The sequence below is a fragment of the Hyperolius riggenbachi genome, chromosome 12 (genome assembly GCF_040937935.1).
Source record: "Hyperolius riggenbachi isolate aHypRig1 chromosome 12, aHypRig1.pri, whole genome shotgun sequence".
Lineage (NCBI taxonomy): Eukaryota > Metazoa > Chordata > Amphibia > Anura > Hyperoliidae > Hyperolius > Hyperolius riggenbachi.
Genome location: NC_090657.1, coordinates 120,262,547 through 120,283,050, shown reverse-complemented (window position 1 = coordinate 120,283,050; position 20,504 = coordinate 120,262,547). Strand labels below are relative to the sequence as shown.

General features: G+C 48.1%; 1 protein-coding gene across 1 annotated transcript in view; it reads right to left on the bottom strand.

Annotated features, from left to right (window-relative positions):
* GRIN2C (glutamate ionotropic receptor NMDA type subunit 2C) overlaps window positions 1–20,504 on the bottom strand; it is a 1,474,164-nt gene that overhangs the window by 331,701 nt on the left and 1,121,959 nt on the right. The window contains exon 11 of the mRNA XM_068262140.1: window positions 11,704–11,891. Coding sequence (XP_068118241.1) covers window positions 11,704–11,891 — 188 coding nt within the window. The remainder of the gene's footprint in view (window positions 1–11,703; window positions 11,892–20,504) is intronic.

The window sequence follows — 20,504 nt, the reverse complement described above, 5'->3', positions numbered from 1 at the left end:
CAGTACAAATTTTTTTTTACATTATTTTTAAACGAAAAAAACGCACAATATGTTTTTGAAACTTTATTAATGCTTATCACAGGGGGGTCTTAGGTTTAGGCACCAACAGGGGGGTCTTAGGTTTAGGCACCAACAGGGGGGTCTTAGGTTTAGGCACCAACAGGGGGGTCTTAGGTTTAGGCACCACCAGGGGGGTCTTAGGTTTAGGCACCAACAGGGGGTCTTAGGTTTAGGCACCAACAGGGGGGTCTTAGGTTTAGGCACCAACAGGGGGGTCTTAGGTTTAGGCACTAACAGGGGGGTCTAGGGGTTAGGGGTAGGTACAGGGAGGGTTACTTAGGCACCAACAGGGGGGGTCTTAGGTTTAGGCATCAACAGGGGGGTCTAGGGGTTAGTGGTAGGTACAGGGAGGGTTACTTAGTAATTTTTTTTTAAACGTTATTATACGTTTCACTATTTAAACGAAAGATTAACGTTTTTACAATTGCCGATTTAATGCACATTATTTAATGATTTATAACTTTATAAAACATTAATTTTAAACGAAATACAGTACAATACATTTTTAAACGTTATCCATGCTTATCGTTTAAAACCCCGCGCCCTTTTTTCCCAGCGCCCCTTTTTAACGTACGCCTTCTTTTGACCCATTTTGCCAAAGGAAAGGAAGTTGCCTAATAATTATGCACACCTGATCAGTGATGCTCATCCGAGCTAGGATATCCGAGATACTCGGATATCCTAGCTCCTTTTTTACTATTCGAGCTCGAATACCGAGCTCGAATAGTATTAGCTATCCGGGCTGTGCTATCCGAGCGCACTCGGATAGCAATCAGCTATCCGGAGATATATTAGCTATCCGAGCTCGAATACGGAGCTCGGATAGCGTCATCAGCGGGGACGTCACCTCGAGTCCTCACAAGCGAATCAGAGGGCTCCCAGCCCTCTGACTGCAGCCAATCACAGAGGGGGAGCCTGGCCAAGCCCCCCTCTATAAATAGCGGGCGCCATGTTGCCTCACTCATCCTGCTTGTGACTTACTGACTGCCTGTACTGAGAGACTGCGCCAGTGCTTTTTGTCTGTGCAAGTAGTGCATTTATTGTTCAATACACCAAGAGTTTTTACACTCCAACACTTGATATTCACCTGTATTGCTTTGTATTGTAGATAGATTGTATTTTAGGCAGTTTAGTTTGTGTGATTAGGGACTAGGGAGGGAGACTGTCACTGGTGCTGCTGCAGCAGCTAGGCCCTGTGCCTAGGCAAGGCAGCCTGCCCTGCTCTGTGCTCTAGTCTCTAGTTACCTGTGCTCTCACCTGTCCTACTGTACTGTACTACTTCTGTGTTAGATAGATTATTGTACTATTTTGTAGTTAGCAAAGCCCAGCTTTACTGCTATACCTGTCCTGTATCTGCTCTCTGTAATCTAGTCACACCTGTTCTATTGTTTAGCTAGATTCTTCTATTGTTTAGTTAGTACTGTAGTGTACTCTAGTCTGTGTATAGGGACCGTCCGTCACCGCGTTACCTAGGGTCTTTGTGTGCGCAGTGCACGTCTGCGATGTCCGCACCCTCTCATTAGTGCTACACCCGTCCTATTGTTTATATTACTTGTATTGTCTATTCGCTGAATTGTACTGTACTCTAGTCTGTGTATAGGGACACCGTCAGTCAGCGTCAGCTAGGGTCTTTGTGTGCGCACTGAGCACTCTCTCGTTAGCGCTACACCGATCTCTGCTGTAGAGTACACCTGTCTGTCACCTCACACACCCACCACCACCAGTCCCACCCTATTAAAGTACCCCACTTGTCCCACCCGCCTTTACATACATAACTTTTTTTTCATTTGTATAATATTAAAAATATACGATGTCTGGCACTGGCAGTCGCGGTTTGGGCAGGGGCAGCAAGGGCAGCAAGGGCATCGGCAAGAGAGGAGGTCGTGGCAGCCGCGCCACCACCACCATGCGCAGTTCTGCGTCTGCACCAGTGGCTATTCCGCCATTAGCCACTGGCCGTGGACGCCTTGGCCGCCCAACAGCTGGGAGTCACGCTGCAGAGACGCAGCAGCGTGTGGTGCAGATGTTCCTCCCACCGCCAGGTCGTAGCCGTCCTATTGAGGAGAAGGACGCAGACTCTGTGGTTGAACTGATGGTGGATGAGCAGGCCACCATTAGCTCTGGAACCGAGTCCTCCACCCCCCGCCACCACTCCTGTTCGCAAGAGCAGCAGCAGCCGCCCAGCACTGCCTGGGTAGGAGGAGGAGTGCAGTTCTCCAGCCCCAGCAGGCAACACCAGCACCCTGTCACTCAGTACCTTCTTTACCCCAAACACAGCGAGGGTATTGAGTGCTGTTGCGGCAGAATTTGAGGAGGAAGAAATGCTGATGGGCACTTTGGGGGATGATGCTTTGGACAGTGGCGTAGCTAAAGAGCTGTGGGCCCCGATGCAAGTTTTACATTTACATAACAATTGATATGGTGCACCAAAACCTGCCAAGTACAACCCCAGTGTCAGAGGTGCAAGAAGGGGATGGGGAACAGTGTGTTAAAGGGGAACTGAAGAGAGAGGTATATGGAGGCTGTCATGTTTATCTCCTTTTAAACAATACCAGTTGCCTAGCAGCCCTGCTGGTCTATTTCTATGCAGTAGTATCTGATTAAAACCAGAAACAAGCATGCAGCTAGTCTTGTCAGATCAGACTTATAAGTCTGAACCACTGAAACACCTGATCTGCTGCATGCTTGTTCAGGGGCTATGGCTAATAGTATTAGAGGCAGAGGATCAGCAGGGCTGCCAGGCAACTGGTATTGTCTAAAAGGAAATAAACATGACAGCCTCCATATACCTCTCTCTTCAGTTCCCCTTTAAGGATTACTACTATTCAAAGCATCTATAGAAGTGATTATTACCAGCACAGGACCAATAGAGAGCTAATACTGTAATAGAGGGTGGACCCTTCAGGGCCCCTCTGGCCCAAGGGCCCCGATGCGGTCGCTACCTCTGCACCCCCTATTGCTACGCCCCTGGCTTTGGACAGTCAGACAGTGGTGAGTGTCCATCAGCCCATGCATGCAGAAGGGGAGTTTGTGGGGTCATCCCAGCAGGACATGTTTGCGGAGGGGGAGGATGATGATGACAGGGTGAAGGACAGAGAATGGGTGGCAGATCCTGGGGATGTCATCAGCTCTGAGGAGGAGGAGGAGGATGCGTCTGCGGGCCTTGCTAGAAGGATCAGCATCGCAGACATAGGCAAGATCAGAAGTGGGCGTGGTATGCAGGCCACACAGCGTGCTGATCCGGAGAGTTCTGCCAGTGCCACCAGCTGCACCAAGAACCAACCCCCCACCCACCACAGGGAGACCAGCGGCAGCTGCACCTTCGAGCCGAAGGGGAAACTTCACCTCCCCAATTTGGAATTTTTTCACCCTGCCATATATGGAGTGCAAGTATGCCACCTGCAACCAGTGCCGCCAGCAGCTCAGCAGAGGGAAGGAGCCCTCTGCTTACGGCACCACCTCTCTGGTGAACCATCTGGCAGGGAAACACTTTCATGAGCATGAGGAGTTCATGAAGTTGAAGAAAGCTGGCAGTGGCAGATCACTGCGAAGCCGTCGGCAGCAGCCACCCGCCCTCCTCCACCTCCTCCAGCAGCACAAGCAGGAGTGCGTCAGAAATGCACTGTTTCTCCTCCCTCTGCAACTCCTGCCGCCGACACTGAGGCCTGTTCTGGCAGCCAGTCCTCAGTGGCCTCCTCTGCTCCCTCCAGTGATTCCCGTGCCAGCAAAAGACGTCGCCAGACCCTGCTCAGCGACACCTTCCAGGTGGTGGTCAGGGTTCTGCCTCCCAGCAGCTGTCGCGTGCATCAGCTGAACGGCTTGCTGGCACGGGCCATGTGCTCCCAACTCCTGCCTTATTCCCTTGTGCAGGAGGGGAGCGACATGCGTGCGCTCCTGATGTGTGCAGCCCCCGATTGGCCAATCCCCAGCTGACATTTTTTTGCACGCACGGCCATCCCTGCACTTCACCGCTCTGTGATGGCCAATGTCGGGAGAGGGCTGGAGCACGCGGTGGGTCAACGGGTCCACGTCACCATGGACTCGTGGAGCAGCCGGTTTGGGACAGGCCACTATCTGTCCTTCACCGCGCATTGGGTCAACTTGGTGAAGGGGGTGAGGAGGGGGGAGCAGCATCGGGCACTGTCAGAGCAGCAGCAGCAGCAACAACGCAGTGGGTGGTGCCACCATGCAGGATCAGCGGAATAGCAGCAGGTTCCTCTGATCCGCTTCCATCCTCCGGCACACCAGCCCAAACCCCCCGCCTCAGCAGCAGCGTGAAGCCCCGCCACTGCCAAGCGCTGCTGGAATTGGTCAGCCTGGGGAAGACCAAACTGACGGCGAACCATGTCCTGGCCAAACTCCGAGAGCAGGAGAGGAATTGGCTGACCCCCAGAGGCCTCAGAGTCAGAGAGGTGGTGTCCGACAATGGGGCAAACCTGGTTGCTGCAATCAGCAGGGGAGACCTGACCCACATCCCCTGCCTGGCGCACGTCCTGAACCTGGTAGTCCAAAAGTTCCTGGGATGGACCGACTCCTTGAGGCGGCAAGGAAGGTTGTGCGTCATTTCCGGCACTCGGCTGCAGCCGTAGCGAGCCTGGAAGAGGTGCAGAAGGGGCTGCACCTGCCACAGCACCGGCTCATGATCGATGTTCCAACTCGCTGGAACTGCACCCTGGCAATGTTGGATCATCTGGTTAAACAGAGGCAGGCTGTCAGCCAGTACGTTGCACGAGCAACAGTTGCCGCCATCACTGCAACTGGGCGTGCCGCCACCAACCTCCCGTCCATCATCTCTACGGAGGACTGGGGGCACATGCAGCAGGTGTGCTCAGTGCTGGAACCCTTCCTGCAGGCCATCAACATGGTAAGTAGGGACCATGCAATGGTGTGCGAGTGGGTCCCCATGATGTGTGTGTTGGACAGGGCCCTGTATGCACTGCTAGAAGAGGGAGCGGAAGCCTTGGACCAGCAGGAGCTGCAGGCAGCTTCACAGGCCACCTCTGAGGAGGAGGGCTTGGAGTTGGTGGAGGTCCCTGACCTTGCTGCTGATGAGGGGGAGCAGCAGAGCGCAGCTGGAGTGGTGCGGGGGTGGAGAGAGGATGAGGTGGAGGAGGCAGAGGATGAGGAGGACAGCACTGTCGGCTCTGGGGCTGCCGATGATGTGCCAGCAGACGTGGCCAGACTCTTCCCAATGGCAGCGCACATGCTGAGGTGCCTACGCAAGGACCCAAGGGTCATCCAGATGAAGCAGAGGGAGGTCATCTGGATCTGCATGATGCTGGACCCACGTCTGAAGGGGAAGCTGTCTGGAACCTCATGGTGTTTATTTACGGCCCTGGTACCACCGCTAGGAACCAGGGCCTATTATGTCTCGCTGCCTGCCCTCCTGCCTGCCCTCCTGCTGCCAGTCTGCCACACACTCATCCTCCTCACGCTGCCTGCTGCTGAATTTCCTCCTGCTGTCTGTATCTCCACTGCCAGGGAACACATTAAAAGGTGCTGCTGCCCATGCGCCACCAGCTATGTCTTGCTGCCCGCCTGCCTGCTGCCACTGCCACACACTCATCCTCCTCACGCTGCCTGCTGTTGTATTTCCTTCTGCTGTCTGTGTCTCCACTGCCAGGGAACACATTACAAGGTGCTGCTGCCCGAGCGCCACCAGCTATTTACGCTCAAAAATAGCTGCATTATGCTGAAAAAAAAAATTAATTATATTAGAGGTGACCAGGTTGAAAACTGTGCTGTCCCAATTGTGTATTGTACACAATGTGGGCTTCACGACCGCTGTCTGGAACCTCATGATGTTCATTTACGGCCCTGGTACCACCGCTTTGGGTTTTATTGACAACTGCTGCTGCTACAGTAAGCAAAACATGCTTTAAAGAAGTGCAGCGCAACTCACAGAAATGCGCACTAAAGCGTGCACAAGTGCATGCGTTTTTTACCACATGCTTTAACACGTTTTTCAGCGCAGCAGATGTGAACGAGGCCTTAGGCTACAAAATGATTTCCAAAGCCTTGAACATCCCACAGAGCACTGTTCAAGCGATCATTCAGAAATGAAAGGAGAATGGCACAACTGTAAACCTACCAAGACAAGGCCGTCCACCTAAACTCACAGGCCAAACAAGGAGAGCGCTGATCAGAAATGCAGTCAAGAGGCCCATGGTGACTCTGGACGAGCTGCAGAGATCTACAGCTCAGGTGGGGCAATCTGTCCATAGGACAACTATTAGTCGTGCACTGCACAAAGTTGGCTCTTATGAAAGAGTGGCAAGAAGAAAGCCATTGTTAACAGAAACGCATAAGAAGTCCCATTTGCAATTTGCCACAAGCCATGTGGGGGACACAGCAAACATGTGGAAAAAAGGTGCTCTGGTCAGATGAGACCAAAATTGAACTTTTTGGCCAAAATGCAAAACGCTATGTGTGGCGGAAAACTAACACTGTACACCACTCTGAACACACCATCCCCACTGTCAAATATGGTGGTGGCAGCATCATGCTATGGAGCTGCTTCTCTTAAGTAGGGACAGGGAAGCTGGTCAGAGTTGATGGGAAGATGGATGGAGCCAAATACAGGGCAATCTTGGAAGAAAAACTCTTGGAGTCTGCAAAAGACTTGAGACTGGGGCGGAGGTTTACCTTCCAGCAGGACAAGGACCCTAAACATAAAGCCAGGGCAACAATGGAATGGTTTAAAACAAAACATATCCATGTGTTAGAATGGCCCAGTCAAAGTCCAAATCTAAATCCAATCGAGAATCTGTGGCAAGATCTGAAAACTGCTGTTCACAAACGTTGTCCATCTAATCTGACTGAGCTGGAGCTGTTTTGCAAAGAAGAATGGGTAAGGATTTCAGTCTTTAGATGTGCAAAGCTGGTAGAGACATACCCTAAAAGACTGACAGCTGTAATTGCAGCAAAAGGTGGTTTTACAAAGTATTGACTCAGGGGGGCTGAATAATTACGCACACCCCACTTTGCAGTTATTTATTTTTTTTAATGTTTGGAATGATGTATGATTTTCGTCCCACTTCTCACGTGTACACCACTTTGTATTGGTCTTTCACGTGGAATTCCAATAAAATTGATTCATGTTTGTGGCAGTAATATGACAAAATGTGGAAGACTTCAAGGGGGCCGAATACTTTTGCAAACCACCGTGTGTGTGTGTGTGTGTGTGTGTGTGTGTGTGTGTGTGTGTGTGTGTGTGTGTGTGTGTGTGTGTGTGTGTGTGTATACACAGGCCCTTCTCAAAAAATTAGCATTTTGTGATAAAGTTCATTATTTTCTGTAATGTTCTGATAAACATTAGACTTTCATATATTTTAGATTAATTACACACAACTGAAGTAGTTCAAGCCTTTTATTGTTTTAATATTGATGATTTTGGAATTCAGCTCATGAAAACCCAAAATTCCTCTCTCAAAAAATTAGCATATCATGAAAAGGTTCTCTAAACGAGCTATTAACCTATTAATCTGAATCAACTAATTAACTCCAAACTCCTGCAAAAGATTCCTGAGGCTTTTAAAAACTCCCAGCCTGGTTCATTACTCAAAACCGCAATCATGGGTAAGACTGCCGACCTGACTGCTGTCCAGAGGGCCATCATTGACACCTTCAAGCAAGAGAGACACAGAAAGAAATTATTGAACGAATAGGCTGTTCCCAGAGTGCTGTATCAAGGCACCTCAGTGGGGAGTCTGTGGGAAGGAAAAAGTGTGGCAGAAAACGCTGCACAACGAGAAGAAGTGACCGGACCCTCAGGAAGATTGTGGCAAAGGACCGATTCCAGAGCTTGGGGGGACCTGTGGAAGCAATGGACTGAGTCTGGAGTAGAAACATCCAGAGCCACCGTGTACAGGCGTGTGCAGGAAATGGGCTACAGGTGCCGCATTCCCCAGGTCAAGCCACTTTTGAACCAGAAACAGTGGCAGAAGCGCCTGACCCGGGCTACAGAGAAGCAGCACTGGACTGTTGCTCAGTGGTCCAAAGTACTTTTTTTTGGATGAAAGCAACTTTTGCATGCCATTCGGAAATCAAGGTGCCAGATTTTGGAGGAAGACTGGGGAGAGGGAAATGCCAAAATGCCTAAAGTCCAGTGTCAAGTACCCACAGTCAGTGATGGTCTGGGGTGCCATGTCAGCTGCTGGTGTTGGTCCACTGAGTTTTATCAAGGGCTGGGTCAATGCAGCTAGCTATCAGGAGATTTTGGAGCACTTCATGCTTCCATCTGCTAAAAAGCTTTATGGAGATGAAGATTTCATTTTTCAGCACGACCTGGCACCTGCTCACAGTGCCAAAACCACTGGTAAATGGTTTACTGACCATGGTATTACTGTGCTCAATTGGCCTGCCAACTCTCCTGACCTGAACCCATAGAGAATCTGTGGGATATTGTGAAGAGAAAGTTGAGAGACGCAAGACCCAACACACTGGATGAGCTTAAGGCCACTATCAAAGCATCCTGGTCCTCCATAACACCTGAGCAGTGCCACAGGCTGATTGCCTCCATGCCACGCTGCATTGAAGCAGTCATTTCTGCAAAAGGATTCCCGACCAAGTATTGAGTGCATAACTGAACATAATTATTTGAAGGTTGACTTTTTTTTGGTTTTAAAAACACTTTTCTTTTATTGGTCGGATGAAATATGCAAATTTTTTGAGATAGGAATTTTGGGTTTTCATGAGCTGTATGCCAAAGTCATCAATATTAAAACAATAAAAGGCTTGAACTACAGCCCAGCCTCTGTTGCTATTTGAAAACCCCCAAAGTTCCCCCTGCGACCTGCTCTCCCCATAAATTACAGCTGCGCTGTGCGGTCTGTTTACCTCGCTCCTTCACTCTCGGCGCTCCCCCGCCTCCTGCAGAGCTCCGTCCCCGCCCGCGTCCCTTCTCTCCTCGCTGATTGGAGGGAAGGGACACGGGCGGGACTGGCGCTATGGAGGAGGTGGGGGAGCGGCGAGAGTGACAGGAGCGAGGTAAACACAGCCCGCTGTGACACGGTCCGCGGCTGTAATTTATGAGGTATTTATAGCTGCCGCCGCCGCTGCTGCCATTAAGATAGATGCAGAGGGGAGAGCCCAAGGGGAGGGGGGACTGTCCCCCCTCCCCGCTGATGTGCAAAGCTCTCCCTTCATGCTTCGACCCATCCTGCCCCCCCAAAACGGCCCTGAGTGGGGGAGGGCCCACTCAAATTATGCAGGGGGGCCCGGGGACTTCTAGTTACGCCCCTGCATGCAACTTTATCTTCGCACCTCGTATTTATAAGGGCCTGATGAATAATAATCCGGGCAGAGGAAACTTGCTAAGATATAAGACCTGTTTGATGGGATGTGTAATTGTATTTACAGAATGATACAGAGGCCAGTGAAGGCTGGTGTAATGATACGCCCCTCTGCCGTGTTTACATTTAGATGGAGGGAAGCTTGAACAAGTTGCCATGGTAGCGCAGGCACAGCCGGGCTAGAGAACCGCCCCCTCTGCTCTGCGTGTCTCATACGGAGATATGCGAGGAAGAGTTGATATGGCAACTTTCCTCAACAACATCGTATCGGACAATAGGTGGAAGCGGCAGTGTGACGTCAGGTCACGTGCCGCTGATCCACCAATCAGCAGCGTGTAATGCATCCCTATGGGGAAAGGACTTGAAAGACGGCGTATTAATATCTACAGAGCGGAGAGGAAGATGCTTTTGGGGTGGATGGATCCCGGCGATATGCATTCCCTGACTGGAGGATTTTTAGAGGAAAATATATATCATAAAGACATGTTTGATCTATAATGGAGCAAGATGTATAGCCAATAGGTGAGCACTGTGATTGATTAAAGGGGGTTTGAACCAATGGGAGATACAATGAGAATGGGGAGGTGACAAAGTAAGACACTCCCAATCCCAAGAGTATTTAAGGCTGAGCCTGAATCGATTTCAGTTCATTGCTGACTTGACTGGAGAGCACATCTCTCCTGTTTGTTTGTTTTTCCTTATTATGTATTTGTAATGCTGCCTTTCTTTCTACTATGCACCTAGCACCCTAAGCATGTATATTTATTGCCCTGACAACGGCTCCATTCTTTGGAGTTGAAACATGTCGGTTTTTGGTGGAGGGTTTTAATTATTATATGTTAGAAAGTAATTCAGCAAAATTATCCATGGTGCAGGGTTGAACCCACAAAAAGTTTGGATCTCTAAAACAAAGTAGATCTATTGTGGGCAAAACCTACAGTGGTTTGCAAAAGTATTCGGCCTCCTTGAAATTTCCACATTTTGTCATATTACTGCCACAAACATGAATCAATTTTATTGGAATTACACGTGAAAGACCAACACAAAGTGGTGTACACGTGAGAAGTGGAACGAAAATCATACATGATTCCAAACATTTAAAAAAATAAATAACCGGTACGCATGCAGGATAAAGATGGCCTGAACTGTTCGCTGGCGGACAGTTCCCAGCAAATTTCTGCTGTTCGCGTTTTCGGCAAACTGTGAACATTTGGCCTGTTTGAGCTGCCCCCTATACATCATGGAGCCAAACTTTGACCCCTTACCTCACAGTCAGCAGACACATGGCAGCCAATCAGCTAGCACCCCTCCTGGACCCCCCCTATTAAAAAGCAGTTGCGGTGGCCATATTGAATTCATTCTTCGCTTGCTGCTATTAGTGAGAGCAGGGTCAGACTTGCTGCAGATAGGTAGGGAAAGCATTAGCTAAGCCTGTGTTCTTGTTCCTCGCTGACTACTTGCTGAAAGCACCCCAAATAGCCCTTTTGAGGGCTAGTACATCGGTCTCCTGTTTATTGTTTATTTTATTTTGTGTGTGACAATCCACAGCCCACTGACACCCATAACTGCAGGTACAGTACCACTCCAGTGCATTATTTGTAGGAATTTACTGTGACGTCTGCCCTTTAGAGATTAAAACCCGACTCTGCATCAACTCTGTAATTTTTGGTGAAACTTTTGGCATGGATCCCCCTCCAGCATGCCACAGCCCAGGTATTAGACCCCTTAAAACAACTTTTCCACCAGAAAACAACTTTTGTGGCCAGAAACAGTCCCTGTAGGTTTTAAAACTCGCCTGCCAATTGAAGTTTACTGCGGTTCGCCTGTTCGTGAAAATTTGCGGAACTCCGTGTTCACTGTTTGCAAACCCAAAATTTGATATTCGCAACATCTCTATTGCAAGAGCTCTGTGCTGCTCTTAGATCTGACCTGTTGCTCAGCTATTAGAAGAACAATTAGCTTATATGCAACACAACACCCAGAGTTCTGTTTACCTATAGTATGCTAAACCTGTTATGTCCTGGTCTGCATAGGCAGAGAATTAATGAGCTGATAACAGAGGAATTCAGCTCTGTGACTGAAAAAAAAAATGTATACCATTTGTGTACTTCAGCATGGAATTCCTTAACATTGTAGCTGTTTTTCCTGTTCAGAACACACTGCTGGAGCCTGGAAACAGTTAAATTTATGTTACTCAGTAGGAAGGGGGGGCCAGGCTCCAGTCACTACGGGCCCCTTACAGGACTACTGGTAGTCTTGCCCTCTGCTTTGGGGTGCCTGTCTACAATTTTACCTTCAAAAATGTGCTCATTTTATGTTGTGCTTCAAATTAGCGGGCTCTATTACTCACCATCACCCAGAAACTGTAGAAGTGCTAGATCAATGGGACGCTTCCATCGTGAATTCTTCTGCAGAGCAATGCCATAACCTGTTGTAGCAAACACTTTTCCACTTCCAATAGTAACCAATGTACATCCTTCATCTTTGCCTGCCATATAATTCAGCACTGCTGCATCATAGATAAAGGCATCTAATTTTCTGCCACAAGAAATGAGAAGAGCAAAAATGACTGTGTACCTTTGACATGAAAAGACATTTAAAATGTATATTGTAAAGGGCAACCTGATAAACATAAATGCATTTCAAGCTTTGGAGATATTCCCCTATAGCTAATGATTACTGTACTTGAGGCAAATTAACTTTAAAAAATCAGTTCTGTGTGCAAAACAACAAAATAGATTTTGGGAAGGAGAAAAAAAAATTGAAAATTATGTTTTTCAATAATCAAGGCTGGATTTACAGCTCAGGAGCCTATAGGTACATAAGCTCCAGTGCCCTGAACTCCGCTCCTTAACCCTTAACAGGGCACCCCCCTTCCACTGCTTTTTAAATTTAGACTAGGGGTAGGTAGGCGGAAGAGCGCAGCAGGCAGACAGAGAGGGCACACAGAGGAGTCAGAGGACAGATTGTGACCTTCACCATAGTAGACTGAGCTTCATTATAATGTTATAGTTTAAGTGACTATTTTTAGTTTTCTATGCTGGAGATATATGGAGGGTCTCAGTAGCAGCTTTGGAAAATTAAATATTCATACTGATTTATACTTTCTAAATGAGAGCTGCTTTAAGTTTTTATGCTAAACAGGTCCATCATCTTTCTAGGTCTGCTGACCGGGACTTGTAAGTATATTGCTGACAGGGACTTGGTAGGTCTCATGTTGACTGGGACAGTAGGTCTCATGATGAATAGAACATGTAGGTATCATGCTGCCTGCAACTTATAAGTATCATGCTGCCCGAGACTTGTAAGGGTTAAGGCAGCAGTGGCTCCCCAAGTGTTGGAGTGGCGAGGTATTGGGTGGAGGGGGCCAGGGATGAGCAGAAACTACGCCAGTGCGAATTTACGCATCGTAGTTCGCATCTACGCATCGTAGTTCATAGGCGAAGTTTCAAAACTACGCATACGAAATTACGCGTAGCGAAGTACCGCTACGCGTAGCTTACGCCCACTATGCGTAGTTAACATGTGTATTGCGTAGTTAACTACGAATGCGTTACTCGCGTCTAATTTTCCGCATGCGGTTGTATGCATACAAATTTACGCATTGGAAAGGGGAATGTACGCATAGAAGGGTTCCCTGTATGTGCATTTCAAAGGAAATTAATGCGTACAATTTTCTGCATACGGGCATAAGTATCCACATACACTACGCTTCGCACTACGCGTAATTGCGTATTTTATTCTACGAAATGCATACGAAGCGAATATTTGTTTTCGAAGCCGTAGTTTGGCGAAAGCGTAATTGCGTAAAGCTACGCGTATTTCCAGCGTAGCGAAGTTGGCTGACTACGACCATCCCTGGAGGGGGCGAACCTGCAGCAAATTCAAGTCCTTCTGCCAAATATCCAGAACAGCTCCCGGACAGCGGCTGAGGGGGACTGTGGGGGGTGGGGGGACAGATGGACTCCGAGGATGGTGGAGAAGTCTGGAGCAGCAGCGGAGGCCAGTTGTCATCTTACCAGCAGCAGCCATGGCATCCTCCTTCTACAGCAGCAAGCAGCGGCCCTTTAATACAGGGCCGCTTGTTGCTGCAGAATGATGGAGCCACTGCTGTTATTGGTGGGAATAGAGGGAGGTAGAGAGTAAAAGAAAGAGGCACTTTGCGTGGCCACTGAGCTGCCAGCCTCTTACAAACGGGACGTCTGTTGGCACATGCCTAATGTGCTTAATGGAAAATCTGGCCCTGACAATAATAAAGTTGTATAGGCTTAAAATACATTATGGTTGTAGAAAATAATTCAAGAAGGATACCTTCCATCATACAAACATACAGACATGAAGCTAAATGTATGTGTTTAAAGGCGGCATTGCTAATTGACTTTTTTTTTTTTAGTTGATATTAGTTGCTTCAGAAGGCGAGTTTAAAAAATTTCAGGAGTTAGGAAAGTTGTGGGAGGTCAAGTTTAGGGTGGCTAAACTCTGCTTTGCTCGCTGTAACAGGACTGCCAACCTAATTTCTAATTTTACATGAATAAAAGTCCCAAAAAATCTTTACACCCAAAATTTTGGACAGATGAGGAATCAGCACTGCACTATTAGAGTGTTGTGGGTGGGGATAAATTGTGGGCATGGTCACACATTTTAATTTTTTTTTTTTGGATATGTCAATGGATGCAACAGGCTATTTCACACTGTATCAGCAGCAATAATATGTTGTTGTTACATAGCATTTATAGTAGCTACACAAAAAAAATACTAATTGTAACGATAGGTGTCAGCGAGAACAGATTTCTCTGATTATTGGTGATCTGCAGTATCACCAATAATACAGATGCTATACCTGATTATGTGTGATCTGCAGAATCACCAATAATACTAGTATAGCCAGAACCAGGACAACCAATGTAATGATAGGTGCTTGGTGCAACAGTAATGGTAGATATACTTATTCTCCCAGAGGAGCTGGGAGAGGGAAATATCTCAATATAACAAACTCCAGCAAACTGGAGAGGACAGTAGTGAATTAGGTCTCCCGAGGAGCGGGTAGAAATACACTGAACAAGAGTACTGATCACCCGAGGAGCGGGTGATTCAGACTATACTGAAGCCACTACTACCTGAGGAGCAGGCAGAGGAGATAATGTTGTAGTGACTATTCACCTGAGGAGCAGGTGATTAAGACTGTACTGCAGCTACCGACCACCTGAGGAGCAGGTGAGTCAGACTGTACTGCAGATACTGACCACCTGAGGAGCAGGTGATTCAGACTGTACTGAAGCTACTGATCACCTGAGGAGCAGGTGATTCTAGTAGAGGATCCCTCACCAGTGACTAACTCACCGGCGAGGACAGGAAGGTCAGACAAGCAGGTTTGGCAACAGGCGGACAGAGACGGTACAGAGACAGGAAGCTAAATCAGAGTAGTAATTCAGGCAGAGTCGGCAACTATATCAGATAGGCAAAGGTACGGAATCAGAGAGCAGAAGAATAGTCAAACTAGCAGAAGGTCATAACAAATAATACAATTCAATTAGTGCTTTAAGCTATCAACAGAATCTGGCTAAGTGTGGATCCCCAGCTCCAGCTGGTTCTAGCACACTTTGGGATCTGACTAGGTCTGAGTGCTAACACTTAGCATATGCAACAGCAGACGCGGAACAACTGACAGGCAGGTCCTATATATACTAAACGCGCTCCATAGCGCCGCCCCAGTCACTCAGCCAATCCAGAGCATAGCTGGAGTCAGCTGACTCCCCATCTAGATGCATAAAGGTCCTTTCGCTCAGCGCGCGTGCACGTAGCCCTTAGTCTATGAGCGATAGAAGGACCAGGCAAAGCACCAGCATGTGACTGTGCGGCGGAAACCGCCGGCTGCGACGCGGAGATAGCCGCCATGCCGCTTACTGTTGTGGCGGTATCTCCGCTATCCATTACAGTACCCCCCCCCCCTGAGGAGTGGACCCCGGACACTTCCTACCCGGTTTCCCAGGGTGTAACTCATGAAACTCTATCTTCAACTCCTCTGCATGCATGCGACAACCCAAGTTCTCTCCTCTAGGCCATAGCCCTTCCAATGAACCAGGTACTGCACAGAATTCTGCACTAATCGAGAATCCATAATCTTCTCGATCTGATACTCTGGTTGATCATCAATCATCACGGGGGGGGGGGGGGGGGGGGGGGGAGGAATCCACATGCACAGCAGGTTTAAAGAGAATCTGTATTGTTAAAATCGCACAAAAGTAAACATACCAGTGCGTTAGGGGACATCTCCTATTACCCTCTGTCACAATTTCGCCACTCCTCGCCACATTAAAAGTGGTTAAAAACAGTTTTAATGGCCACCAAAACAGGAAGTAGATTGGTGTACAGTATGTCCACACATAGAAAATACATCCATACACAAGCAGGCTGTATACAGCCATCCTTTTGAATCTCAAGAGATCATTTGTGTGTTTCTTTCCCCCTGCAGCTATCTTCCACTGAAGTGTCAGGCTATTTCTTCCTGCAGAGTGCAGACAGCTGTGCCTGTATGTAATTCCTCAGTATGTGAAAGCCCAGCCAGCTCAGAGGAGAATTTATCCAGCTTGTAAAAGATAATAGAACAGAGAGAAGCTGCACTAATCTAAATATCACACAGGCAGTGTGCAGAGAGGGGCCTGGATGGGGGAGTTCATAGCAGAACCACAACACTGAAGAACTTGGCAGCCTTCCAGACACAGGCCTGACAAGTCTGACAAGAGAGAAATAAGTTGATTTATTACAGAGATGGTGATAGTAGAACGTGCTGCAATAAGCCAGAACACATTAGAATAGCTTTTGGAACTTGTAGGATGATAAAAAACAGGATGCAATTTTTGTTACGGAGTCTCTTTAAGCAAAGAAACATGGAATGATCTCATGGAATCACCTCATGCTGGCTGGGAGATCAATCGCATACGTCACATCATTAATTTTTTTAGACACAGGGTACGGGCCTATGAATCCGGGTCCTAACTTGGGTGACGGTTGTTTCAAGGCTAAATGTCGAGTAGACACCCACACCTTATCTCCTGGGAAAAACTTCCATTCCACCGACCGCCTTTTATCTGCCTGTTTTTTCTGAACCTGGAAGGCTTTCCCCAGATTTCTCTTTACCAGGACCCAGATTTCCCTCAAAGCCCTTTGCCAATCTTCTAGGGCCGGAAAGGGAGAAGATGCTACTGGCAAAGGAAAGAAAGTTTGGGAGATCTCCCCGAGACCACCTGAAATGGAGAGAAACCTGAAGATGAGCTCTTCAGGTTATTATGCCCAAATTCTGCAAATGGCAGGAACTTCACCCAATCCAAAGTGTGGATCCCCAGCTCCAACTGGTTCTAGCACACTTTGGGATCTGACTAGGTCTGAGTGCTAACACGTAGCATATGCAACAGCAGACGCGGAACAACTGACAAGCAGGTCCTATATATACTAAACGCGCTCCATAGCGCCGCCCCAGTCACTCAGCCAATCCAGAGCATAGCTGGAGTCAGCTGACCGAGTGATCAGCTGACTCCCCTTCTAGATGCATAAAGAAGGACCAGGCAAAGCACCAGCATGTAACTGTGCGGCGGAAACCGCCGGCTGCGACGCGGAGATAGCCGCCATGCCGCTTGCTGTTGCGGCGGTATCTCCGCTATCCATTACACTTATTAATTCATTATATCAACAATAGAGATGGCCCAAACTTTACGCTTGCATACGCTACATGTGGAATGACCTCATGGTCACTTCCGCTTCGCAAGTTTCCTCAATTCTGCAGTGCACAGATGCTTTCCCAGGGGCCGCATGTCTTTGATCACGTGCCCGTAGCCGCTAGCATGCCACATGACCTCATGCGCAGAGCGCTCCCAGCTGCAGGCACGTGATCAAGGATGTGCAGCCCCCGGAAAAGCCTCTGCACAATATTGCGGAAGCTTGAGAACACGGAAGTGACCCTGAGGTCATTCACCATGTAGTGTTCGCAAGCGAACAGTTCAGGCTATCTCTAATCAGCATGAGCCCCTGATGAGTCACAACTTACCACGTGACGAAACGCGTAGGGCGGAGCTTGGAGGACGCACGCTGTATTACCACGGAACGGAGGAGATGCGGCCTGGGCATGTGAGAGGTGACCGGAGTCGGTGGCGATGTGGTATTGTGTTATGCTATAATGCAAGAAATCTTTATGTATGCAGTTTTAACTTGGGGGCCATTGGGAGCCTATTAAAGCGGTTTTATGCTGTGAGAGATCCCTTTGATGTTTTCAAGGTTTTAACAGCACGGATGTTTTATGATATGCAGTACTGACAACTAGATATACTGATACTCTACAATTACCCTGTGCATTATAACTCTCACGCAAAACCTCCCCTTTCTACCCTTGACCCTAACCCACCCCTAAAACCCGGAGTTCGGCTACAATGAAGCCAAGCTCTGTTGCACTACTGCTCCCAGCGAGGCAGTGGCTGTAAAGCCACTCAACTGTCAGCAGCCTGCTGCCGTACCTTCAGAGTTCCCCTATATAATAGCAAAACTACAGACCTCCACCACCAAAACTATTCCCGTTTAGGCAACTGCATAGGCATCCATGTTAATAGGCACATCCTCTATTGTATGTTCACTCTCTCAATGCTGTTGTTAATTTAGTTTACTGACACTGTTGTGGATTATCTCACTGTCAGATTTGATTGTATTCCTGTACATGCACTTTTCTTGGCACTTGTTTATGCATGTTATGTTACTGAATGTCTGAACAACATCTCTGACCCATCAAGAGGTGGCCACCAATAATACAATTTGCCGAATGATCGTTTACGAATGATTCTTCATATGAACAATTGGAAATGATTGTGTAACGATTGGTGTAGCAACACAGACGTCTGATTATTGTGTGATCTGCAGTATCACCAATAATGCAGACACTATACCTGATTATGTGGTGATCGGCAGAATCACCAATAATGCAAGTATAGCTAACAGATATACTAAGTGTATAGTGCTTGGTGCAATAGTAACTGATTAGTTTAACAAGACCTCACCAGAGGAGCTGGTGGGTACTATCAGAAGCACCTCACCAGTGACAAGGGCTCACTGGTGAGTAGAGTGGTCAGACAGGCTAGGATCGGTAACAGACAGGCAGGTACAGTACAAAATCGGCAGGCAAGAGGGTAGTGAAGTTCAGGCAGAGTAAGCAACAGAATCAGATGGGCAGAAGTACAGAATCGATAAGCAAGAGCAAAGGTCAGAGGAGAGCCAGAGTCATACACAGAATATCAAGTAATAAACAATATTATAACAATCCTAGTCTTGTGTGAAATCCCCGGTTTCCTCCCGGATCAAAGCACACCAGATACTGCCTAAGGTCTGAGCGCTAACACAGAGTATTCGTGTAACAACTGCTGGCATGGCGGCTGCGGACACGCAGGGTATATCCGCAGCCGCCTTTGTTCCCTGTTCTCAGGCCTCATCCGTTCTGTCAGCGTCTAACACGCCGAGAACGGTACTGTCTCCTGCTTAGAAAGCCTCTGTCTCGCGCGGGCACGCCGGAGACAGGACCTTTATGCGGATAGAAGGCGCGTCAGAGGTGACTCTCGCCACTCGGATTGGCTGATTCCGTGGTGGGCGCGGCTGAGAGTCTTCCTCTGCTTCTTAAGCCTTTGTTCTTCATTCGCAAGTTGTCTGCTGTCGTGAATACTTTGTGTTAGCGCTCAGACCTTAGACTAGTATCCGGTGTGCTTTGATCTGGGAGGAAACCAGGGATTTCACACAAGACTAGGACTATTGTTATATATATTGTTATTGATTACCTGTGTATGATTCTGGCTATCCTCTGACCTTGCTTATCATTTCTGTACCTCTGCCTATCTGACTAAAGTTACTGAACCCTCTGCCTGATTACTTACTACTCTTCTGCCTTACGATTCTGTACTGTATTACCTCTCTGTTGCCGAACCTTGCCTGCCTGACCTCTCTACTCACCAGTGGGCCCTCGCCACTGGTGAGGTGTTTACTGTTATTGACCCACCAGCTCCTCTGGTGAGGTTTTGCTTATCTCCACAGTGTCTGTTAGTACCTTGCCAGCTGCTCTGGGAAGGTCTGTCCAAACTATACAGCCACTTATTCAGATAGTACCTTCCCAGCTCCTCTGGTAAGGTCTGGCTACTATTTTCTTACGGTTGCACCAAGCACTATTCACACAGTATCCTTGCTAGCTATACTTGCATTATTGGTGATTTTGCAGATCACTACATAATCAGGTATAGTATAGAGATGTCACGAACGGTTCCAGGTGAACTTTGGGGGTTCGCGTTCGCCTGCATCAGGCGAACTTTTGCGGAAGTTCGATTCGCCCCATAATGCTCTATTGAGCAAAACTTTGACCCTCCATATCACTGTCAGCAGACACATTATTGCCAAACACACTTCTCTCACTGCTGGAGGCCCGCTCACCCTCCCTCCTCCAAGCAAGGTCCTTATACCATTTGACTCAGTTGTCTGCCTACACTAATTAGTTATGGGACAGCTGCTACACACTCTGCTAGGGAGATTTTAATTAGCCCTCTTGTGGGTCCCCACCTCCCTCCTCCCACCTCCCAACTCCCTCCTCCCACCTCCCTCCTCCCACCTCCCTCCTCCCCCTCCCCACCTCCCCTTCTACCCTTCTACCTATTCCCTCCTCCCTCCTACCGGGGGAGGAGGGTCTCATCTGCCAGGAAATGATACTATTTCAAAAAACAGTTTACATCATACCATGGCTGGGAATCGAACCCAGATCTCACTGTGTGGTGGGCAAGTCACCCTAACCACTGTACCACTACAGTAGTAACTGAAGCTGGCCTAAAGTTTACCATTTATGCTCAATGCAATAGAAACATTAGGTTGCTTAAAGGGAACCTTAACTGAGAGTGATATGGATGTTTCCTGTAAACAATACCAGTTGCCTGGCAGTCCAGCTGATCTTTGTGACTGCAATAGTGGCTGAATCACACCCTGAAACAAGCATGTAGCTAATCCAGTCTGACTTCAGTCAGAGCACCTGATCTGCATGCATCTGCAAGCTATACTTGCATTATTGGTGATTTTGCAGATCACCACATAATCAGGTATAGTATAAAGATGTCGCGAACGGTTCGTCTGCGAATGGTTCCAGAC